Source organism: Penicillium macrosclerotiorum (assembly GCF_028827735.1).
Source record: "Penicillium macrosclerotiorum strain IBT 26536 chromosome Unknown utg000010l_segment0_segment0, whole genome shotgun sequence".
In the NCBI taxonomy this organism is placed as follows: domain Eukaryota; kingdom Fungi; phylum Ascomycota; class Eurotiomycetes; order Eurotiales; family Aspergillaceae; genus Penicillium; species Penicillium macrosclerotiorum.
Genome location: NW_026643089.1, coordinates 1,744,945 through 1,770,011, shown reverse-complemented (window position 1 = coordinate 1,770,011; position 25,067 = coordinate 1,744,945). Strand labels below are relative to the sequence as shown.

Sequence of the window (25,067 nt, the reverse complement as noted above, 5' to 3'; positions counted from 1 at the left end):
TATCTCGACTGCGACTCAGTACTGATGTCTTTGATACCGCTTAATGAAGGACTTGAAAATGGGACATCATGACTTCGAACCCAACTCCTCAAATTCGACTAGGTCCCTCACTGGTGTTGCCCTCACCGAAAGCTTCATACTTTCCCTCCATTTTTGGACATTTTTAATCTTGACGAGACTCCTCGCCCGGGACGCTAAAGGTTTATATCCATTCACATTCACTGTTACCACATTTTCATTTTTCCGCATCACTGATGCATCAGGGTTCTCTTTAACGGCGCCACTATCTTCTGCTGTCGTAGAATCTCTAGTAGATACTTGGGCAATCAGATGTATAGATAATTTCGCGCGAGTTGAAGAAGAGGGATGGATGTAATGGTTGAAAAATTCGAGTATGTCTTTCTTCGTTAGAGATTCAATGTTTTCGACGTCGTGATAGACTAGTAGGATTTGGTCAATCGAATTAGACAATACACAGGGACATAAAGTAAGAGCATAGGTTACAAAGATTGGAAAGATTTGGAAAGTAGAGAACGTACCTTGCTCAAAGTCAAACATCTCACTCGTAATATGAGTCCAAAAGCGCGACGTTTCTTGACTTAAATTCTTGAATTTTTCCAAGCGTTTGTTGATTAATCCAACCTTAAGCTCCTCAAACGTCTCATCGGCCATCGCGAGCAAATACTGCTTAAGCTTCACTAAAAATGCTTCACAGCGCTCTTCTAGGTACTTGCAATTACTCTCACTCTGTAGAATGATACGCCATATGCCGGTTGTTACATAGAAACCTGCAGAAGATTTGACGATGTATCCGAGCTGCTCCTTTGTGCGCAGCGTGTTAAAGCAGGGCTCTTCGGCAATCTGAGAAAACAGTAGCAGCTTAGCTCGTTGCGAACGATCTGAGACGGAGCCAACTGAGATTATATACTCGAGACAATGATTGACGTTGTCTTCGTTCTTCAAAACGCGCTCATATATGTAGTTTGCTCCACTTGGTAGCGCAATCGTACGGCGTGGCGACCACTGACTCTCTGGGAATTGATTTGGGTGGAGTGTTGACTCCACAAGTTGTGCAATTTTTAGCGCGTCTTCTTTATACATGTTGCCATGGATAAGGATCTCGATGTGCATGCGTCGCAGCAGTTCAGGAAAGTACAAACGTATATCTTCGGCTCTCACTGATGGAAGTTCGTCGAGCAATTGAAAGGGGGCCCAAGATCTTTCGCTGATCAACATGCGCGAGAAGACATTAATTTGTCGGTACGGATCCACGTAGTCAAAGTTCTTATACGTTTTCCTCACTCTCTCTTTGGCCATGTCGAATAGCTCTTGCTTGATCTCCAAATCTCTGACTCTTAGTAATACCTTCTCTAAAAGGACCGACAAATTGTCGTTGAAACCGCTTAATTCTATGTTAAGTCCCTGTGCGCTTTCGGATAGACTGTAGCTCAAACCGGCTCTATCTGCATTGTAAGCGTATTCATTGAGACTGTCTTCCACCAATTCAACGTATAAACGGGTCATGACGGCATTCATAGGAGTGAGCGAGGCCACGGGGGTCCGAAGAAAGAGCTTGATATTGGCTTTGGGTACCCAGAATTGATCGTCCTTTTTGAACCACAGACGGACATTATCGTCATGGCGGATCAGTATAGGGTGCCGAGCTGGTTTTATGATATACTTCCGTTCAACCTCCAATCGTTGCGGAACAAACTCGTTCAAAGATGGTAACTGAAGTCTAGAGGGTCTCTCTGTGATTGGAACCTGTGCGGCGGCCCAGAGATCCTGCATGAACTCTTCGGGAATTTTTTCGAGCTTGTACTCGGTCCCGTACCATTTTTCTTTTGCGTTCCAATCTCCCGGAAATTGCTGATCAACAAGAAAGAATCGAAAATTATCAGGACGTAGATGAGATAGGCCTTGCTCGATGTTTTCCGGATCAAACTTGCGAATGAGGGAAGAGCTGAGTAAATGCTCGCGTGGTATACAAGCCGTCTGCATGAGCTGGGCCAGACCGCTCACAGTCCGCGATGGAGGACTTTTTTGCTTGAACTTGAATTCCACCTCAGCCAAGCGGCTCATTTCGTCTGAGATCCATGCAAGTGGGGGGGTCTCTTTCAGCATCGCAATATATTGGAAGATAATTTTCAAGACCTCCCGGTATTGCCGAATACCCTTTTCAGTGAGCCCTATGTCAATACAGAACAGTGCTGTGCCCGGGCCCTGAGCAGAAGCTCCAGTCGACAGAGAGTCCGCGAGACCCAATTCCTTCAGATAAGCAAGAGCACTGCCAGGGCCCTCGCGGCCAATCAGGTGTTCCAGATATTGACTGGGATGAGAGGCAAACAGCTCTTCTTCATCGGGATACGTGAAATCGATGTTTAACTGTCTTTGCTCTGTCACCGGTTTCACAAATATTTGAGTCATGAGTTCGGGCTCCTCTAAGACTGGTATACCGTCCCACCTCAAACGGTCCAGTTTCTTGTTCGGTACGTCAGAGAAGAATTCCTGGACCCAGCTCTCTAGTTCCTGCAGTGACTCTCTCCCTAGAACGACTAGCTTCATACGGTTCGCAGAATAATGAGCCTCGTGAAACTCCATGAAGCGCTTCCGAATATCGACGCCCCGTGACACCGGTTCCTCACGCAGACACTGATAATTGCCAGTGGCAAATTTGTGGATGGGATGTTTCTCATTCGAAGTACTGCGACCCAGTTGCTCCAGGCGCCACGTGTCGTTCTGAAGATTTTTCTTATTCTCTGAGTCCACCGCACGGAGTTCGCGATCTAAGGTATCGGCGAGAAAGAGTGGCTGGATGAAGAATTGCGAGAAGCGATCGAGAGCGCCATAGAGAGGAGCCTTGTCTTTGGAAATTGGAAAATTGGGTTGCTTCAAATTGGCATATGAGCCCGAATTATTTGACTTTGAACTCGCAGATAATTCAAAATAGTAATTGGTCGATGTCGAGGCTGTGTAGGCGTTGGAGTAACCCCCATACTTAGCTAAATAGGTGCTATAATCGGTCTCTTCTGGGAACTAAGCGAAGGACTTTCAGTATTCCTGTTGTCAATACGCTATTGGGTTTCCAATTGGTCTTGCTATCGGTCGCGTACCTTCTTCGTACCCATGAAACACAAATGTTCTACTGCGTGCGCGGTTCCCGGCAAATCATCCGGGTCGCTGAAGCTACCAACGTTGACATCCATAGCAGCGGCAGCTTTATCGGTGCCTGGATCGTGGATCAAAAGAACCTCCAATTGATTGAGCAGCTGAATCACTCGGTACGAACGGTCGTCCAACAGCGGCTTCTCCATCATGTCCGAGATAAACTTAACAGGGCCGGAACGGAGCATACTCTTCATGATCTCGCTCCGTCTTCGGAAGTGTATGTTCTCTGTGATACCTCTCTTGTGACCAAGTGCGATAGCGAGCCAAATGTGTTGTGACTGGAAATTGAAATTGTTTCAATGTGCTTATGCTAGCAGAAAAACGGACAACAATAATGAGAGCGATAATGTCCTTAGAAGATTCCAGTGAATGAAATTTGAGCGGTTCCGTCGACGACCAAACCTGAAGCGCACAGAGAGGCGGGAAAGCAACAGAGATTGGTGAAAACACGCACTGGATGTTACCTGTAGGGTCGGCACACTTTGGAAAAAAGTCCTATACAGCAGTGCGTATCAATAGTCTTGTGTACGGAAATACAAATCCACCAATACCCCGCTATGCATGGGACTTTGTGCGGGTTTCATGGAACATGGTATTTCCAATCACGATTGACTCATTGTGCTCTACCTCGCCTCCATTTTCACGTTCCTTCTCATCCAATACAGAACGGCACAGCCCGACAAATAGCACGGTATGGCACGGCACGATAAGGCCGCATGAGGTCAAGTTCTCCACTGTAAGCAAGCAATGCCGAATGGAATGCATCACCTGGTGCAGGGCTTCCGGGTCTAAGTGCTTCTTGGCGAGAGGGATTTCAAGAATGCATCATGCAGGTCCTTTGGCCATGTCGGGCCAAGTGTTAGCTCCGTGCCCGATCGCCGAGACAAGCATCTGACGCGAATCTATGATGAGAGTTGCTGGATCAAGGGAGTGGGGAAGGTGGATCTCCTCCAAATCAGTAAACATCGGGCCCCGAGCGACAGCTCCCGAGGCTTAAGTACGGGTGGGACGTTTCCAGGCGCTGTGACTAGTTGCCTGCCGGACAAATCCACGGCAGGGATCTATTATTCTCATCAGGTTCAATAACTTTTCTCACGACATGATTCCCGTGGTCGTCGGCTTTGCTCTTATCGTATCATGGATCATTGCCTTAGTCCATCGCAACTACAATTCCAGCTTAAACGACATCCCCAATGCTCATTTCTCCGTTCCATATACACGCCTATGGTTGCTGTCACTCCGATGGCGAAACATGGAGCATCGTACCCGAATTCATCTCCATCGTCGTCTCGGTCCAGTCATTCGAATTGGACCCCATGATGTGAGTGTAAACTGCATCGATGACGGAGTTCGCACAATTTATAGCAGCAAATTCGACAAAGATGTGACTTTCTACCATGAATTGTTCGATCAGTAAGTTTCAGACAGCATTCGCAAGTTCTGAATCTAATGACACAGGTCGATGTCTAACCAAGTACAGGACCGGTTTCATGGTCACCATGACAGGTAACGAGGAGCACAGGGAGCGTAAACGTATGCTTACCCGCCCTTATTCCAATTCGCATATTCTCATCTCTCGGACCCTCAACAGTGTCCTCGCTCGCGTATCGTGTCGCCTGAAAGAAGAGATAGCAGGATGGGCAAGCACGGGTACCTCTGTCGATGTCTATCAGCAGGCTAAATGCTGTACCCTTGACGTTGCTTCCGGCTGGCTCTTTGGTAGCGAGAATGCGACTGACACTTTACGAGACCCGAGCTTCGAGAACGACCTCACAAATTTGGCCTACGCTGCTTCCAAGATAGTTTCTGTGCGAACCAGCCTCGGCTGGCCGATGACCTATTTTGCTAGTTGGATTGGCAACAAGCTGCCCGATCCCAACATCACTGGTCGATGGCAAGCGTGGCTCACACAAGTAGTCACAAATTCCTACAGGAAGCACTCCACCAAGTCTTCTTCCACCGCGAGCCTGTACGACCATTTTTACGATTCGTTCAAAGCCGCCAATCCCAACATGCCGCGTAACGAAATGGCTTCTTTCATCGCTGTGGAGTGCGACGACCATCTTTCGGCAAGCCACCTTGGCCTGGGAACTTTATTATCATATACCATGTACGAGCTATCACGAGATCCGGACAGCCAGCGAGCACTCCGGAACGAGCTCCTCACTCTGGCCGAACCTAGCGATCGAAGCTTGGCCAATCGCCTTGCAGATTTACCGATGCTTGATGCCGTGGTTACCGAGACCATGCGAACTCGTGCACCCTGCCCTGGCCCCTTTCCTCGTGTCGTGCCGGACTCTGGCTGCCGGCTCGCGGGGAAGTTTGATATCCCCGGCGGCACTATCGTCAGCTCCTCCGCCTGGGCCCTGCACTTCAATCCCGTCCCCTTTCCATCTCCGGAAGAATGGCGACCGAGAAGGTGGCTTGAATCAGACGAGGCTGCGGTCGCGGAGATGCGAAGGTGGATTTGGACATTTGGAAGCGGCGCGCGTATGTGCATTGGCACTCATTATTCCATGCGTGGTAGGTCGCATCCCTTCACTATTCCGTGATGTCCTTTTCATCGAATAACGTTCTGATAATGCAACTCACAAGTCATCAAAGAGCTTCTTGCCACCATCTATACGGATTACTTGACTTTCCTGGATGATAAATTCACAGGGAATGTGGAACAGCAGGATGCGTTTTCGGCAGGGCCTCTTGCGGGTTGTTTGAAGCTGAGATTTCGACGGCTCAAATAGCCCGACTTCTATTCGAAAAACCCCAAACTAGCTGACAGGCTACAACAGTGGTACTTCCGTGCGTTTGTCAGCATACAGATCACAGGTTTGGGAAAGAGTATTCTGCTAATTCAATCAATGACGATTTACCCAATAAAAGCAGGCAGGATAGGTGGTTTCCTCTAGGAATATCTTCTTGGAAGGAATGCTGGTTTTTAGCATTGTAGGTTAGAACGAGTGTGTATTCGCTGTCTATCTCACTACTTTCTCTTCGAACCAATGGCGAGTCGAAGTAGAAGTCCCCCATTAGTCCATATGTAATTCATTCCCTCAAACAAGTTTTCAGAAGGTCCAACTTTGTTTTCAGAATGCAGACGCACCAATTTGTCAAGCGAGGCCTCGTTGGTCAGCCACATTGAGCCGGTTCTTCCGGAGAAGATATAGATTGTAGGATCACATACATAGATCTAAATATGGAGGAACTTCTTGTTCCAAGTGATGGATCTTAAAGAGATAAGAGCCCTGAGACATTGCGCCTTTCAGATCTGGAAGGCAAACTACTTGCATTGTGGGACCGATGGTTCCGGGAGGTTCGATTCCATCAACGAGCACACTGGTGTGCGTACTCACTCCTGTTTGCAGTCTTTCGACCACGGCCAGGAGTCCGACACTAAAAGCAAAGCAACCTCACACCCACGCTAACGAGTCAATGTACATACTTCCGGTATGAAGGGATTGATACTGTTGTGGGTCCTTGGTTGAGACACCTCCCGTCGGAGGGCCGCCGGACTCCCCTCCAGACCTGAGTAAATCTACGAATGAGGGACACTGGAGTGGAGTGTACGTACCACAAGTCAATGAAGGATCCCTGCATAGTCGACTTATCCTGGTTATCCTATGTATGAGGCTAAAAGAGATTCTAACTTGGCCGTTTCGAGTACGAGAGGGGGTGCCGCTTCTCAGCCATGCAATCATTGGCTTGTTATTCCGGGGTTAGATCGGAGATAGGAAGCCCGCCCGGTCCAGCTCTAACAGTTACGTCTATGTACATCTAGACTAGTATATTCTCGCCTGTATGTACAGTAAAATTAGAAGCCCGTTTCCAGACACCTCTTATAACGTAATATTCCTCACACACAAAAATAACAACCGCAAAGAAACCCAACACAAAGCTGATAAGGGCAACCTCCAAGTGGCTTCTGTAAAGATGATATATAGCTTTAATCAAAGTGCTTTTCTGTTGACTTTCGTGTAAATGAGGATGTACGACGCTGATACAGTCAACGACTACTCTAGAGAATAGCTTTTCTCCTCAACCACCCATTCTGGTCCTTGGTAAACACCATCAAAAATTTCAGTACTGCATTCAAATAGGCTATGTTCACTTAGACCCTTCACCAGGTATTTTCGAGAACAGAGCGACTTTTAATTCGCTGTATCTGGCTTCAAACGGGCTATTCAGTAGCTAAAGGCGGTTCAGGCTGTGTGCACACATAATTGATTTTCCTCTCTATCAAGAAAAAGCAAGGCTAGCCAGTATTCGTATTGAACTAGGGTAAGGCTACGCCTCTCCGCAAACCAGGTCTTGCCTCTAGGAATAGTCAAAGTGCTAGGGAGAAGACATAGGGATAGAAAGAAGAGAAGGTGTCTGATTATCTGCCCTAGGTATTCTCGTATACATGAATCCTTCCTGAGTCATTCTGCAGACCACGATTTTCCCATTTCAGTATATAGCAAAGGAATGACACATGGGTCAGTCATGCCTTAAGGTCAGGCCAACTCCTTCCTTCAACAGTCTCGAGTATGATAACACGGCTCTTAGTGTTGCTCCTCCACATTCGCAATGTTGGATCTTGCGGAATTGAATTGGGCTCTGAGCAAATTGAGCTTCAAGGGCTCGTCTTCAGTCTTGTCGGACTCGGTGTCGGCAGCAGGATCAGCGTTGGCATCACGAGCGGCAGGCATCTCCGGCTTGAACAGGTTTTGGACTTCCTGCATTGCCTGCCATGGCTGAGATCTCTTCTCAGTTGCGGTCGTGTTGACGGATTCAGGCTGGAACCCAGTTAGCTATATCCTGTATTGTTGAAAGATTCGAAGGTTCTCCTACCATGTTTGAAGAGTGAGGGCTTACAAAGTGTGAGTAGATAATGTGAGAATTTGTCTTGTCTGAGATTTATATCCGTTTTTGATGGAGATAGTCGGGAGTTTATATAGCACTTGGGGTGGCTATATTCCAATTGAATGCTTATCTAACTTTATATCCTCGGCCATACTGATTCGCCGTTGGCAGATAAAGCCCACTGAACACCAGATTATGCGTGAGGTGCTGTGGACGATAACTCCGAATGCAGGTGCAGTAGTATGTACTCATGCTGACAACCAGTAGGTGGTCAAGCTATGTTCCAGATTTCCCCTCTCGATTTCGACACCGTCCGAGCGTTTGGCCCCCAAGATTTGTCCCTCGAAGTAATTTGTTCGCTTCTTTGCATCCTGTGAGATGTTTTGCGTTTACTCGCATTCCCAGCCGTGTCTGTGAGTCCATTTCGCTTCCCCACATGGTGGAAATTGTGTAAACACCTCATCACATTACGGAGTTCATGCCCCAATATCCTGAAGGATCGAAATATTCAAACCCTTGGCAAGATGTGCATACGCTCTTTGATATCATGCATATTCAAGGTAACATCATGAGGTGACAATTGAAATGAGGGGCTTTTCTAAGCCCATGCATTCATGCCACGACACCTTAGTGCCGTTCGTATTGCCTCAGATTACTGGAGATCTTGATGCATGTGGAGGCCATTACAAATATATAGAGTGGTACTTATTAGACATACCGCGTGTCTCGCGAGATTAATGGCAGCCTGTACTGTCTTGTATCAATATACGTTGGAATCCATGAAGTATACCAGATTTTTCAATAATGCGAGTAGACACGGTAGATGAAACAAATCTATTACCATTTATACTCTTATATTACTTCTCCCAAATGACACAAGGCACTGTTTGTATACCCACGGAACCGCCCAGAACATTCAGCCTTTACGTTGTTTTAACTCAGGTAATTCGTTACCTACAATCTACAACATGAGGCTATCAGCACAAGCTCATCAAATTCTTAAGCTTGATTATTCAAACCTAATTGAATAGAGGTATAGTCGACGTCTTCGTCTGTAAGAATTAGATTGTGGCCCCTCGTATCCTTTGATGTAGTCTGCTTGCTGACGGTACAAGTATATTGGGCCTAACCGTAGAAGAGTCCTAGCCTACGGGCTATACCAGCTAAGTCCTAGCCATCCTCACGGTATTGTAATATAAAAAAGCGCTAGTCATGGCTAAGCTTTACCCTATGCTTCTTGGCATCCTTATTCTTCTTGGCATGCGTGGGTAAGAGGCAGGGAAAGATCAAAAGCCAAACGTTAGTGTCGTGGGCATAGTAGAGGTAGATTGACATGCCAAGTGGTTGAAATAGTGATATTGCAAGTGATCAGTATGGGTCGAAAGACAAGACCTTATTTTGAAAGCTGAGTATGTATCGTGCCCTTATGCTCTATGACAGATAATGATTTCAATGACAAAGCGGTGATCAAGGCGGTGGTCAGGTGGTAATTTGCGTACAGAAAACATGAGGTGGGGACTGTACGCTGATCAATGTCTGATGACAGGGTCAACGCGAAATCACAAAGGAGGGAAAATATTCTTTGCATTGTAGCTGGAACCATGGACCACGTTGCATTGCTTGTTATGCTATTTTCGTTAGCAAGTGAGAATTGCACAATCCATTGCCCCTACTCATACCGATCAAACAATTCGAAAAATGGAATCCCAGTCTTGCACGGCTCACACACGACGAAAGTAGAAATTAGTGCGAACATATGCATGTGCAATCTTCGGCGTTAGCATTTACGAAGCCTCCCGGCTCTGCCTAGCACCGACTTGAAAAATGTACGTGCAGGAAATCTCAATGATTAGACGATGAGGTCCCGGTCTAGCGCAATAGGTTTGGGTTACACTGTATTAGCGTGATCCGGGAGCCTATTAATATAGACCACTACCACTCAAATCACCTCTATCGGGGATCTAGTTGATGTCTGTCTAGCATTATGGTATTACCATGTGAGTAGATGGCACGCGGATTTCATTAGTCCGTCGCTGCAGTCAAGCTTTCGAGGCCCCCAAGTGTCTCGATCCTCATCCAATCCTCGTGGGCCATACCTTAATAGGCTTCGGGGCCGCTGCGGATTGTCCGGAAGCGAAGTGGATCTTCCCATGCGTACCCCGCTTCGCTCGGCTGCACAGGCCCGAACTTGAGGAGATAAGCACCCAGCCATGGGGTTATTGAGAGCTTCATTAGGCATAGTGCAGGACGATCGTATAACAAAGCGGAGTCAGAGATTGTAAAGGATGAGGATTCCATCTCCCTGACTTATCGCATTGTGTATGAGCGATTGTCCTCTCAGGGCAAGCGTAGACCGAGTGGGAACAAGTGGACCTTGTGGATCAAGCGCTCATCCGACTTGATGCCTCGTTTTAAGTGCTCAAGTGGATCATTCTGGCCCCCAAGTACAGCCTATAGGTTAGATTCTTGATAAGGAAGGTGACCGTGAGACACACTACGAGGTAGCGGATCAAGGAATTTACCCAACCCGCTGATTTGTCTTTTGCCAATTTGAGATTCATTTAGCTCGACATCATCTTTTCTCCGCCATCCGTTCGACTTTCAATACTAGGCCGTAAGCCTGGCCTCTGATTCGAAGAGCAAGAATCAGCTTTTGTCGCAAACTATAAAGATTGTAACCCGCTTATATTGTTGGAATTGCATTTCATTTCCTAGGCAAGATCTGAGCAAGAGCGTTGTCTTTGAAAGAATGCCGAAGTCTGGAGGGACCACTACAGTAGGAATGGCCGCCGTTAGCTCTGATGACTCGCTCAAAGCGAGAATCCAGTATCTTGCCAGAGACGACCAGCACCAGTTGGTGAAACCATATTATTTGTACTTCAAGTACGACTCCGATATCGCTCCAACAAACACATCCCCTGATGATCGGTTTGTCCAAATCTGTAATGCTCGGAATCTGGGCGTTCCGCCGAGAGAGATGTTCTTCGAGTGGGGGTTCGCTCAGCTGCGTCTTGATTGTCCTTTGACACCTGAGGAGTATTGCTATGACAAGAAAGTGGAAGAAGTCCTGTATCCCAAATACAAAACGATTGCCCAGTTTTTGTTCCCAAATGCTGCGCGAGTTGAAGTCCTAGAGCATGCAGTAAGCAAAAGACCCAAGGACAGAAGGCTTCAAAAGGCTGATTGACCGAAACCAGGTCCGCATACGTCACCCTCTTTGGCTATCTGAGGGCATCGAACGACACGATCTTAAGACAAACCAACCGAGTGATTATGTGCACATTGGTGCGCGCCCTTCATCGTGCATATAACCTTTCAGGCTTTGTATACTGATCTTTTTGATTGAATCCAGACATGACGGCCTCCTCGGCTGCAAAATGCAGTATGAAGCAATTCAACATCTCCCCAAAGAGTTATTCACGATTCGTCGTTGTAAAGTACATCTGTCCACATTACCAGATCCCCAGAAAACTACATCCAAGAGCTTACCCTTCATTTCACCAGCTTCTGGAAGCCAATAAAAGGGCCAGTATACGACTTTCCGCTCACGCTTTGCGACCGCCGTACAATAGACTACGAATCTCAGGCCACTGCAATGGATATTGTTACTAACGTTTACGTCAACGAGAATACTCGGCTATACTTTAACGAGAAGCACAAATGGTACTACTGGCACGGCTTGCAGGTCGACGAGGTAATCGCCTTCATACAGGCAGATTCCCAAGCAGAGAATCGAGCAGGTATGATGGACTTTACCCCTATCGAGTAGAGTTTTTGTCTCCTCGAATATTGACAGTGGAATTCAGGGGTTCCCCACACGGCTTTTCGAGATCCTCGGAATAATGACAACAAGCAGTTGCGGGAGAGTATTGAAGCTAGAGTGTTTGTTTATTTTGACTGAATGCACCCGGCTCTAAAGCATCCTGATCACACGCAAGTGATGAATAATGAATAACATTTACTGTGGATAACAATCACCCTATCGTCCAGACTTTCCAAATCGTTCTTTACTATGAAACCAGTCTCCGTATTTCATCAGCAAGGCCAATGGGGGAATGAAAGCGGCTGCGATCAAGGCTAGTACAGTGTTGCCCCAACCCTGTCCAATGCTTTCATAAAGAGGAGGGCCGATTAATGGCAGAAAGGCCCCAGCAATCGCTCGGAAGATCACACCAGCAGCTATAGCAGATGCCCCATGGATCTTATAAACATCCACCACATATGTTTCGGCTGGTATGGCGGAAAGCGTCATGCTGAACCCCGCAGCACACGCTCCGATAAGCGGCACGATGTATTGAATATGAAAATTTAATGTCCATCCGTAGATCAGGAAGCCCACAGGAAGAATGATTGCAGCAAGAAGCAGATGCACCAGCCGAGACTCTGGCTTGAATGCGTCACCCTTGGTTTCCCGCAGGTGGATCATGTAGCGGTCGGAAGTGAGACTGTAGAATATCAAAGAGATCGTGTTGCCGATGGCGAGACTTAAAAATGTCAAGCCGATGGAGCCGCTAGAAAAGACGGTGGGATAGGTCGACTCCATGGTTTCTGTGAGTGTGGCAAGAATCAATGAGACTAAGGCATATGTTATGGCCATGTAGCTCGTGGTCAGGATGAGGATGGGAGACTGGAACAGGATCTGCATTGGCTTTATGGCGCTTTCGAGCATGGTGGATGCATCGACGTGGGCCTGATGTTTGGAACGATACTTCTTGTTGTCCGCACGCTCCTCTTGTAACCGCTCGGCCTTCCGCCTCAGAATGACGACTGTGTATGTCTCCCGGAGCACAGTGAGTAACAGAAAGCTGAAGAATCCGAGTACGATGGCTGCCAGCCAGATCGACCATCGCCAACCGAGGTCCTGTGCAATATACGCTCCTGCGATAGGTGAGATGAAATCTGCTATCATCTGAGTTCCCATGACTATTGCCATGGACCGCCCTGTTTGTTCCATTGGGAACAAATCTCCGACGATGGCGGGCCCGAGGGTGAGAATCGACAGAAAGCAACCCGTTAAGAATCGGAACGCAATCAGCATGGGAATGTTTACGCTCAGGGCGCTGGCAATCAAGCAACAGAGCGCGAGGAAATTTCCAATATGGAAGACGGGAAGCCGGCCGAATCTTTCGGAGAGCGGCGCAATGAAGAACGGGCCAATCCCTTCTCCGAGCTCCCAAATCGTGACGAGCAAGGTCTGGTCGAGCGTATTGTGCGAATTGAACTCTTGCAAAATCTGCGGCGTCGTGGGCACGATCGTCATTGTCGAAAAGACACTAATTCGGTCAGTCGACGAAAGCAGATATATAGGGACCGTCGAGACAAGAAAAAGACGCCCACCTGACAAACCCCATCCACGAGACAACGAACACAATCAGCCATTTGTGCATTGACGACCAATTCAAAGGGTTTTCCGGGTCGTTCTCCTCGAAGTCCACGAGGACGACATCTGGATCACCGTCTCCGATGACATTTTCCATTGGCTGTTCAGCGGTCTTTTCATACTCGCTCCCCGCCGCAACCACGGGCTCGGTGTCCGGCACTTTCTGCAGCTCAATTGAAGATAAAATGGGGACTGGGTGAGTGACATCCCCGTCAACGCGATACATCGGTGTCAAGCGGGTGGCATAATCCAGCAGGGTCTATTCAACTGCTGAGAGAGCAGGCAGGAAGGGAGAAAATGCGAAACAAAGCGACAGTTAAAGGGCCGACATGGTCCATCACGTGGATAGCCTAACGCGCGATCCGTATCTGGGAAGAGGCGTAGGTACGCTAAGAAAGCTTGAGCAATTAAATAACTAACTAGTCCCCTGATTTTTACATAATATTAGGTTACATGTTCTTTTCAATTAGAACCGGCAGAATTCACCGATCAATTGGTGGCGTATCTGCATGTAGTTTCTTATCAAGAAGACGTGTGATTGGTTTGTTTTACCCCATCCTTCCGTCCACGCTTCATCCGTCCAAACGGCACGCTCCAGTCTGCGACCATGAGGCTATCAGGACCCATGCCTAGCAAAGCAAATGAGCCACAAGACACAGCAAGCCAGCACGCGAGTTCAGGAACGACCCAATTTATCGAACAACCCCGTCCCGGACCTCTGGAAAGGGCCGTTCGGGGAAGACGCTGCGTACTACAAATTAGAAGATGGCCTTGGTGCTGAGAAGCAAAGCCAATGACATCACAAGCATGTTGAACGACGTCAATTGCAGCAGGACAGGACACCGGGGAAACCTGGTCAATAGGTGGCATGCTCAGGTGGAAGATGGAGCAGGCGCGTGGGGGGGACTGTGTTCATTTATCCCCTGTCGTACTTCGTAGGTCTGGCCCCGGGTGGCATATTGTGGGCGGTGGCTTTTGATTTCTAATGCTTGCTTGATGATTGCTCACTTGTAAGGGGGCGGCCTTTCTTCATTCAGTAGTTGACTGGCGTCATTTTGTTTTTCATTCCGCTGGAGGAAAAGTCTGCAATACGAGACAACACTGGGTAGTGAACCAGGACGCTCGTCTCCAAGCCTGACATGCGGACAGGATGAGAAAGATCAACGGACAAGCCAACAAATTACCGCACACCACAATGGACAACGGCCTGCCTCAAGAAGAAACAGATGCTTTCTTAGCAGAAGAGTAAAGAAGTTGTATTTCTCTATATCGGAGATATGCAGCTATATCTATAAGGACAGTGAAATATCGAAAATATCATCCAATCAAATGCACTGTCTAATATCTAATCAATCAAACCGTATCATACAATGATCCTCATCTATAATCTTAGGATATCACCATTTCTATCGATTCCCCCGCGAAAATGGTCTGTGACCACCCTTCCGCCCAAGATAGTCTCATCAACAATACCCTGTACATGCTTGGGCTCGACACGTCCATACCAGATCCCCTTACCCGCCAGCGGGTGAGGTTCCGCAGAGCCTCCGATCGTCATCTGCGGTGGGAGATATACAATGATGTTGCCGGCATACTTATGCCCGCCAACATGGCTGATCAAGCCAAGATTGACATGTTTGGGATCGTCCACCGTGGTACCTTCACTTCCGGCAGAGTCAAAGCCCCGCGACAGTAGCACTCGTTGGAACTCGGCTTCAAGTACAGGCGCCATGAGACCGCAACGCAAGTCACGACCGCCATGTCCACAAATCAAAACAGTGGGTGAATAATTGATGTCGACGATTCCTGCGAAATCCGACGCCAATTCGGGTGCACGAGTCATGGCTGCCTGTTTTTCGGCCGGGAGAGAGGAATGCATGCCATGCAGACGCTCCGGGAGAAGAAATGCGCGCACAAACTTAGTCAAGTCTGTGCTGTCTGGTGTTGACATGATTTCGGCTGGTATTGAGGGGATATATTTGAATGCGGGAAATAGGAATGCAGAAGCTGAGGATGAACCGCTCGCAGCGGGGGCAACGGAGGAGTTGGTGACCAGGACGTTGTTGAATGGCTACAATTGGGAATCAGAGTTAGTGACGCTTAGAGGACAAACTCAACGGGAGTAGAGAGCCACCAACATCCAGGTATGGACCGCCTCGGCCCATTAAACGCTTGAGTCCTCTCACAAGATCCCCCCAAGCCTGTTTCTCCCCGTCATTTTCGATGCGGCTTGTCCAATCGCGTTGTCCAGTACAAATCAGAAGTTGCTGCGCATAAGCTGCCATGGTCCCATTCAATGCTTGGTCGTGATCGATCGGAAGCCCTTCGGGCATGTCTGGCGTCGCCGGGCAGGTGCATGTTGGCTCCGGGCACGTCTTCGTGACTGGAAATGGAGGAGGTATGTCAAGACGTGCACGGAGTCGGCTAGCATAGCATGGCGAGCTCGAGAATGAGCGAATCAAGCGAGCGCCTTGCTGGACTTGCCCGCTCCAGTCGCGACCGAGCGACCGCGCGACACCGGTTAGTCGCACTCTCATCGGCGGATTGTGTCAATATTGGGACTGGATTTGGTTGGCGCCGATGAGATTAAGAGGACTCAAAAGGAAAGAGACCAGGATGCAGGATGCGAAAAGAGAACCATGGTATTCGGTCGTGCGGCGGTACCTGGATGAAATGTTTAATAACTCCGAAGGCGCTCTCGGAGCGGAGATTAGCGGGATTATCAATCGCCGCCGTTGATTTGCCCGCTGTCGGCACACCTGCTTCGGAATACCCGCTCCCAGGCCTATACTTCCCTCCTAAGTACGCTCTGAAAATAGCGCGAAATGCTATTGAATTGGAATTAAGTCACAAAATTATATTTGAGAGTAGAAGTCCCGTCAATTAACCGTTTCCCTACAAATACATAAAGCTTCCGACTGGGGCACACAGTCCCGAACTACCAGGTTTCATATCCCGTAATGACCAGGGATCTCGGCCGGTCTTGTTACCATTGATATCGTGGGTATCTGTGGTGCAGCCTGAGTTGAGGCATGATAGTTTCTGGGTACCTCTGCGGGAAGCTCAGAAGGTTGTAAACGCGATCGCTGATATCCCGACATTGCAACCGTGGAGCTCTGGAGATTGTTCGCTTTCCTCCTTCGTCGAAGCCAGAAAAGTCCAAAGACAAGGACGAGAACAAAAATTCCACCAGCAGCGGCTCCAACTCCCACTCCTGCCTTTGTGCCTGTTGATAAACCCGAGCTTTCTTGTCTGGCAGCCATAGTAACTCTACCGACTGCAGTTTCTGAGGTCGTAGTTGCACCCGCAGATGCAATTTCAGATGTCGCCCTCGCACTCAGCACAAGCTCAGGATTCGTTATCTTTATGCCTGTCGTCGATTCTACTACTGCCTGATGAGTGGAAGATGCAAAGTTGGAGTCAAAGTCAGTAGACTGCCATCTGATCGACACTGCATAAGCCTCAATTTCGTAAAAGTTTGTTTCCAATGCTCCATTCTCTGTCTCAGTCTTCGGAAATGCTGATTTGCAGCGCTCGATGGATCGGTGGTTGGTCTTTCGTCCAACATCAAAATCATATCCACTATCATATGCGATCAGTAAGTGTCAGGAATCGGGAAAGTGGCTCATAATTTGGGCACCAGTCAATTACCTAGGACAGCAGTACGCCCGAGTCTCCGTCACAGTACCAGCCTCCGCAAGGGTATAGTTGGCAACTGAATAACTGCTTGGACACAAGCCTGGCGAAAAAAAGGTTGTCGGACTCCATCCAGAAGGAAAGCATGTCGATGTGCTACTTGGTCCCAAAAGAAAGTAGTTCTGACTTGCATCAACGGCCACCAATCTAGTTGCGGAAAGACACTCTGATGGAGGAATAAAGGTTGTCGTTAAAGGATGTACCGCAGTTGTTGTTGATGTGATTGTCGTTGATATCGTCGTGAGCATTTTCAAGGCGTAATGATCCGTGAAAACATTCTCGTAACAAGAAACGATGCGCTAAATTCACTGGCCCTTCGCATAGTATTTATTCAATCTCCTAAATTTTAAACACTCAGAGCGCTTACGCAAGGCAACAATCACATTTCAAATTGTCTCGAGGCTCAAATCTGGGGGCGGCCATCGGGAACCTCTGCCGGGGCCAATCACGCATACACGTATTGTGATATAACCTGGGGGCCAGCCCCTCTTAAGCGTTTATCCCAAGATGTTAATTGCCTACAATGATAGCTAAGATCAAGGCTGTGTTCATTCTTCACTATCTAGGTACGCCTTACATAGTGAATCTTCGGTGGGATATGTAGATTTTTAGATCCGGAGCAAGTGACGACATGTGCAAGGTACAGATTCCATCATTGTGGAGCCTGGTACTAGGTGAGATTAGTGGATGATCACAGAGGCGGTTCTTATGTGCATAGGTTGATATGTAAAGTGAAAAGGAAAGGATGCATTAGTTAGTTAATGGACTTTGCCTTGGCTGATCTAAGCTCTCATGATCGTCGATTCCCACGTCCCTTTTCATGACACTTTCCTTCATAGCAAAGCACCTAGGTGACTACCGATGTTTTTGGTTGTGAAAAAGAATGCACAGATGCCGCTTGTGACTCGATGAATTCCTTTCTTGGTCTACATGTCCATAAATGGTCCGAAGCGTCACCGGAGCAGTGGTTCTCTACCGATATTCGGGAATTCGTTACAGAGGCTGTTGGTCTGATTACAGGAATAGTGCAATCAACATGCAAAGATAGACAGCAATTCCTTTGGGTGTGTTGTGCCGTGAGACATTTGATTAGGAGTGCAAGTTGAGTAGTTTCCAACCATGCCAGGCTGCTCCGATTTACACGGTGAATTCTTCGATGAGAAACCGGGTTGGGGTTTGGTATTCGGCAATCGGGAAGGTAGAGAGGCTTCTCGACACTCTGCTCTCAAACTGCACTTAACCAAGTCGCGATGGTTCGTCGGGGCCTGAGGGGTAATTGCCGAGCGATTTCCGGCCTAATGCCGACTCGGCCATTTCTGGCCCAGCGCTTCTCCAACTCCGCTGTCGCGTGCGGCGTGCGGCGACCGGGTTCTCCGATGAGGAGGTTTTTGGAGAACGTGCCCTCATGGATCCACTGTGAGAAATTGATTCCGTTTGAATTATTTTTCAACCCCCAATACATTTCCCAGGATGATCGACAGTGACTGGTCATGGCAGGCTAGAGAACTCTCAATAGATGTGTCTGTCGAGAAGGAAGACTGCATAATACGGGCGAGACCCACATATCTCCATGCGCGTCAGGATATTACAGGGATACTCGATTTGCTACGTGTTTTGTATGGTATCCCGGGTATACTCGGAACCCAGCGCCGTAACACGCTAGACAGCAAGGTAGGGGATATTCAATATTCCCCCGCCTATACACTTAGATAGTTCAGTCACCCAATACATCACTATATTGAGCATCTCGTTCCATTGGATCCTAGCTTTCCTAGCCGATACCGTATCCTACTATATTGACAGTTATGAGCCCGATCCGCACGCGTCAGGATTGAATAGAGATAATCCCCACGCACCTGTATAGCGCTTATCAACACGGCAGAGCGGTTGGAACCCCTGAATCGTTGGTATCCGAGTATCGCTAGCGACGTTGTACACCTTCCGGCCACGCCTAGTGTTATAGTTCGAATCTCGACGGCGAGACTACATATTCCCGATTAGGAAACAGAGGCTGTTTGGAAAGGCTTCGGATATAGAAGATTTGAAGGTGATGGACTCAGTCTTACCGCTCGAAGAGAAGCTTCGGTCGGAAACGTAGTAGAGGGTCTAGATAGACTATATTCGGTCAGCAGCTGTTGCCGAAGATATCTAGGATTACCTGAATCCGGATATATTAGATGAGGATATCAAGACCTTACCGCCGGCGTTAGAGGAACCAGATCCTCTAGGAGAATTCTCGTCGCTATCCGACGTATAGATCCGCAAATAGAATGCAGAGATCTCGTATATAGAGCGATAAGAGACGCGAAGGCAACGCTTAAAGAAGGCACTAGCTAGAGTGGATACACTAATCTAGAAGTCAATAGCAATAGAAGCACGCTATTTGGTAGTAGGAATAGATAGACCTAGACTTAGGCTCTAGAAGCTCGCCGCTATCTTCCGTCCGGACACGTCTGATAGACGCTAGGAGCTCCGACGGGTATAGAGATTAATGCTCTACTAATCACCGAAAGATATAGTATAGGATTATATCCTTAGCAAGTAGGAAGCGCTATTTAGAGAGTGCAAAGCCGCTAAAGTGCCGGACTGTATTGATAATTAAGATACTATTCGAGACTTCTTAGATACGCTACCGTTATCGGACGATGCGTTTATCACATAGTACTTAAGGGACCTTAAAGAGAATAAAGAATTACTCACGTTCTATACGGTTATAGCTATATATCGTACTCGACGACGTACGATCGTATAAGCAAGCACTAGAAAGGGAGGTTTAAAGGTATTATTTGCAATATTAAACAATCAGGAAGAAGCCTTACCGACGACGACAACGTCTATGCAGAATCGGAATAAGAAGGGACCGGCTAAATACGTATACGGGAAGGTTCACTAGTATAGTGAATGCCTCTTTGTTAACCCGGCTATAAGAACCGTAGCTTTTCGGCCGAAAAAAGAGGAGGTTGATAAGGTCGAAGCGGAGATACTAAAGCTTAATAACCGTAAGCGAGTAAGGATAGAATAGCTAAGGTCGGAGGTATAAGAGACTCCTTAGCTATCTATGCTAGCTATATCCTTCTTCTCCAATACACCGTAAGCCGATTATCCTTTATCAAACTATTAGATACTAGACTCGGGAAGCACGTGTTATATATACAATAATCGTGAAGCGTTCGTAACGTTTAAGGCGACGAATGAATCCGTTAAAACTAGTAATAGTTATACGGACCTACTTGGAAGAGGCGACGTTATTATTATAATATAGAATAGACAAGGGAATCAGCTTGAACTACGTCTAAGAGATGTCTAATACTCGCCTAAATTCCACACGAATCTGATATCTTATTCGAAGATTAGGAAGCTTGGATTTCGATAGGATAATAGCAAGGGAGTGATATATTATAAGGGATCTATTCCGACGAGGGTGATACTCGAAGATCATAGCGGACTATTCGCTCTTGCGAAGCTATTACAATAGGATCTCACGATAGCAACGCGCTATAGCGAGAAGCTATTAGTATCAGAAGCGAAAGCTGATATTTAGTATCGACGTTTAGGGTATGCTTACCAAGGAAAAGTCGAGAAGCTACCGGAGCTTATCGAGGGTGTCAAGATAATACCGGACTCGAAATCTGAAGATAATCCTGAACGATACGAGGTCTGTTAGTAAGCAAAGGCAAAGCGTTAAATATCTAGACAACTAAACGGAAGAGTATATAGCAGATTCGGCCGAGTACACTTTGACCTTATCTAAATCACACCTGGTTATAATAGGGATCGCTGGATCACACACTTCTATCTTGATAGTATTCGATTGCACGTTGTATACACGTATTAGAAGAAGAATGAATACTAGGAAGCTGTCAGGAAGTTCTATGCACTCGCGAAGACACAATAGAACCTTCCGATAAAGGCCTTTCGATATGATTATGAACGCTCCGTAGGAAGAGTGGTTGAGGAACACCTCGAGGATATAGGATTCGTTATTGAACAGAGTGTTGTAGGCACACTAGAACAGAACTCTTTTAGTGAACGCTCTAGGGGGGTGATAACAACCGGTATGAGAGCACTCTTGCTTAATACTAAGCTGCCGAAGGATCTATAGCTAGAAACAGCTCGTTATATAGCTTATATATTGAACAGATCGCCTACCAAAATGCCAGACGGGAAGTGGATTATACCGTAGCAGGAAGCCTATACCCAGATCAACTCCGAATCATCGTAGACACGCCTAAACCTTACGAATTTGAGGTTATACGGATACCGTGCGTATGTCAAGAGACAGAGTATTCCGTATAGTGATAAGATAGCATCGAGAATAGAGACTGGTTATATAGTTAGCTGTACCGCATCGAATATCTAGCGTATTTGGATGCCGCAAAGAGGACTCGTAAGGGACGCGAGAGATATTGTATTTAATAAGAAGGTCTTCTATAACAAGAAGCAGGATACTGTTAAGCCTGTGGATATGTTAGAACGACTTCCTATTTTGGAAATTGATAAAGCTAAAGAGGATAAGGATGAAGTATCAAAGCTGATAGAGATATCTAATATCCAGGAGATGCAAACTAAGCAAACTAATTCTGGTTTAACCAATCAGGAGGCAGGATTTAGTTATAGTAAACGCTTACAGCAAACAGGCCGAGAGCGTACGCTAGAAGAGCAGCTTATATACGACCTTACGGCCTTACTCCTAACACCTCAATCTATTATCCACTATTCTTCTCTATCTCTAAATCCTTCAAATCTATTATAGTAAGCTACAGAAACATTATTAGTATCACTAGAACCACCGCAAACAATGCTAGGAGCATTTTCCCCGATCGAAAACGAGCTAGAATCGACTAAGAACGATACTAAGCGAGCTCCAAGAGACATCGTAGGAGATGTGACCTTAGAAAACGTCGTGCAAGGAAGTAGGAAGCGAAGAGCACGCTTCGATAATAATTTTGTTAGTTATCTAGCTGTCGACGATGATAGTAACGATAGAGATACACCTTAGACACTAGCTGTATTCGCTACAGCTCTGAATTATACTCGAATAGATCTACCAAGATACCACCGAGATAAGCTATTACTAGAGCCTCGAGGATAGAAAGAGATAATAAAACATCCGCTTAGAGACGGCTTCTTACAAGCTGCAAATAATGAAATTAAGGTGCTGGAAGATAAAGGGACGTACGAGGTCGTGCGGCGCCCTAGTGACACTAGGAAGCAGATTCTTCCTTTGAAATAGGTGTTCATATATAAATACAATAGCGATGGATATCTTAAGAAGCTGAAGGCTCGGATCTATGTCCGTGGAGACCTTCAAACTATAACTACTAAGGAGAAGTACTCAGCTATACTAGCTGTGCGGACCGTAAGGGCAGTACTCTCTCTTATTACAGCATTTAACCTTGATACTCGGCAATTTAATACCGTTAACGTATTCTTGAATAGTCTACTCGATAAGGAAGTCTATACTAAGTTACCGGAAGGCTTCGGCCGCGCAGGACTTAGTTAGAAGCTTAAGAAAGTACTCTACGGGCTACGCAAATCTCCTCGACTATAGTAGAAGGAAGCAAGTCGTGGAATAAGACAATATAGATTTGAAGTCGTACAGGATAACCTTTGTATACTCGTCGACAACGGTATTATTATTATCTTCTATGTTGACGATATAATCATCGTGAACCACCCTTCACAGCGAGAATAGGCAAAGAGAGTGTACTAGGCACTCCACTATTAATAGGAGCTCCGTGATATAGGAGAAGCTTCATAGTTCCTTAGGATTAGGATCATTCGAGATAGATTATAGAAGGCACTCTGGCTCTATCAAGATTCCTATATCTCCGCTATAGCTACCCGATATCATCTCACCGACGGTAGGAAGCCTACTATACTACTACCTATGCAAACGCTTACTAAATACATAGGAACAGCTAATTATCATAGAGTCAAAGAATACTAAGAGAAGGTAGGAAGCGCCTAATACGCGACAATAATATCTAGACTAGATACCGCTAAAGCGACGGCTACACTCGCTTAATTCCTTAAGAACCCCGGACTAGAACACCTCGCCGCTGTGAACTAAGTCATTGTATACCTCTATTATACTCGCTCTCTCGCTATCGTATACTAGCTACGTAACGACGCTAACTCGGAAGCTATAAGCTTCGCTAGCGATGCATTATTCGCCGACATATAGGATCGCAAGAGCTCGCAGGGGTATATCGGGACAATATTTGGAGGACCGGTTGACTAGAAGGCTAGCAAGCAAAAGACGGTAACAACTAGCACTACCGAAGCAGAGCTGCTTGCTATATCGGAAGCCGCTCGTTTAATTACGATGTAGAAGCGCCTATACAAAGCAATTAGATTCGATCCTCAATATCCACTCACTATCACTTGTGATAACTAGCAGACGCTCGGACTGTTAACGAAGGAGACGCCTCTCCTAAAGACCAAGCTCCGACATGTTGATATTCATTAGCACTGGTTAAGGCAGGAGGTTTAGGCACAACGTGTTGCCGTTAGATGGGTCGAGTCGAAAGACATGATTGCTGATAGCCTCACTAAGAGCCTTCCCCGGCAGCGACATGAAGCATTCGTCAACCAGCTTAGGATGGAAGACATTGAAACGCTGTTGAAGATTTCCTAAATAGGAAATAGAGGTTGATTCGTAGAGACGCCGGAAATCGAAGATTTGGAAGATTGTGAAATCGCCTATCCCTGGGGGGTGTGTCGAGAAGGAAGACTGCATAATACGGGCGAGACCTACATATCTCCATGCGCGTCAGGATATTACAGGGATACTCGATTTGCTACGTGTTTTGTATGGTATCCCGGGTATACTCGGAACCCAGCGCCGTAACACGCTAGACAGCAAGGTAGGGGATATTCAACATTCCCCCGCCTATACACTTAGATAGTTCAGTCACCCAATACATCACTATATTGAGCATCTCGTTCCATTGGATCCTAGCTTTCCTAGCCGATACCGTATCCTACTATATTGACAGTGTCCTTTACCCTTGCCACTCGAATATTCAGCCCAAATTCAACTTGCGACCGAGAGCTTTTTACCCGTTCATATTCAACGGATCAATGGCCTGATCTCGACTTGGACAATTTGTGTGTGCGACCGTTGCTCAGCCTGCTATGCTTTTGGCTTCCAGTTCTCGGCTTTGACCAGGCGGAAGAGGACTGCAAAGAATGGCCAAATCGCTCGATGGGTCTCACAATCGTGCTGCCCATTCGAGGTCCATTGTGTTTCATGATCGCCCTATCGATGAATGCTCATCAGGTTCTCTGGGAGAAGGTACACGGTATAAATTGCAAATCGACGACAGCAGGAGGCCTCCCCGTTCAGACTCATGGCCACCGAAAAAGGGAACACGGAGGTACTCGGCTCTGTAAAGATACTGACAAGCGTTAGGTAGATCAGATATGGAATTACGACGTAAATGTCGGTTTTGGGCAGGTACTTAATCCAATTGGAAGGACTGAGATGACGAGGATGTTTTCTGGTCGTGGATAATAGCCCTCGTTCTCTGTCACTTCAAGAAGCCATTGAGTGCTTTCGGGAGCAAAACCATAATATCAACCGTCGCGGATGTAATCTCGCAGTATATAGCTCAATTTATTCTGATATCATTCCATTCGCCGATCCTGACTCGAGTAAAACGTAGTAAGCTAGAAAAGAAAAAAGTATCGTCATTAGCATCCCGCACATTGTTTGGCGTCTCCAAGGCACTCATAGTTTCTCACCAGCATCTTGTCAGGCTTTGTTCTATCTCATCAGCCTTCATCGTCACTCTCAACTTTACTATCTTCTCGGAATTGACTCGGACAATACTCCTGTGCCTTCCTCAAACATCGGTCCTCTTCCCGCCATCCTAAGAATCGTTTGTTTGCGGGGGCAAATTACCCCTCATTATGTCAGCAACCCCGCTGCGGAGAGCTGTCCCAAAGTAGTAAGCCACGCTGGACGGAGATTCCTCCT

The 25,067-nt window shown here is 46.9% G+C and overlaps 6 protein-coding genes across 6 annotated transcripts; 2 read left to right on the top strand and 4 right to left on the bottom strand.

Moving 5' to 3' along the window:
- Positions 1–66: 66 nt before the first annotated feature.
- Positions 67–3,362, bottom strand: N7462_010271 (uncharacterized protein; the record flags this gene model as incomplete). The annotated part of the gene is made up of 2 exons (XM_057081985.1): positions 67–3,036; positions 3,114–3,362. 2 exons carry the CDS (start codon positions 3,360–3,362, stop codon positions 67–69), a joined length of 3,219 nt encoding a protein of 1,072 aa, XP_056929025.1.
- A 905-nt stretch (positions 3,363–4,267) lies between these two features.
- On the top strand, positions 4,268–5,720 carry N7462_010270 (uncharacterized protein; the record flags this gene model as incomplete). Its single annotated transcript, XM_057081984.1, has 2 exons — positions 4,268–4,581; positions 4,649–5,720. 2 exons carry the CDS (start codon positions 4,268–4,270, stop codon positions 5,718–5,720), a joined length of 1,386 nt encoding a protein of 461 aa, XP_056929024.1.
- A 1,986-nt stretch (positions 5,721–7,706) lies between these two features.
- On the bottom strand, positions 7,707–7,998 carry N7462_010269 (uncharacterized protein; the record flags this gene model as incomplete). The annotated part of the gene is made up of 2 exons (XM_057081983.1): positions 7,707–7,940; positions 7,996–7,998. 2 exons carry the CDS (start codon positions 7,996–7,998, stop codon positions 7,707–7,709), a joined length of 237 nt encoding a protein of 78 aa, XP_056929023.1.
- A 2,758-nt stretch (positions 7,999–10,756) lies between these two features.
- On the top strand, positions 10,757–11,776 carry N7462_010268 (uncharacterized protein; the record flags this gene model as incomplete). Its single annotated transcript, XM_057081982.1, has 3 exons — positions 10,757–11,149; positions 11,205–11,292; positions 11,475–11,776. The coding sequence occupies 3 exons, from the start codon at positions 10,757–10,759 to the stop codon at positions 11,774–11,776; spliced, it is 783 nt and encodes a 260-aa protein (XP_056929022.1).
- Positions 11,777–11,986: 210 nt separating this feature from the next.
- N7462_010267 (uncharacterized protein) lies at positions 11,987–13,613 on the bottom strand (the record flags this gene model as incomplete). Its single annotated transcript, XM_057081981.1, has 2 exons — positions 11,987–13,280; positions 13,345–13,613. 2 exons carry the CDS (start codon positions 13,611–13,613, stop codon positions 11,987–11,989), a joined length of 1,563 nt encoding a protein of 520 aa, XP_056929021.1.
- Positions 13,614–14,768: 1,155 nt separating this feature from the next.
- On the bottom strand, positions 14,769–15,924 carry N7462_010266 (sucrase/ferredoxin-like domain-containing protein; the record flags this gene model as incomplete). Its single annotated transcript, XM_057081980.1, has 2 exons — positions 14,769–15,458; positions 15,526–15,924. 2 exons carry the CDS (start codon positions 15,922–15,924, stop codon positions 14,769–14,771), a joined length of 1,089 nt encoding a protein of 362 aa, XP_056929020.1.
- Between the last annotated feature and the right edge of the window lie 9,143 nt (positions 15,925–25,067).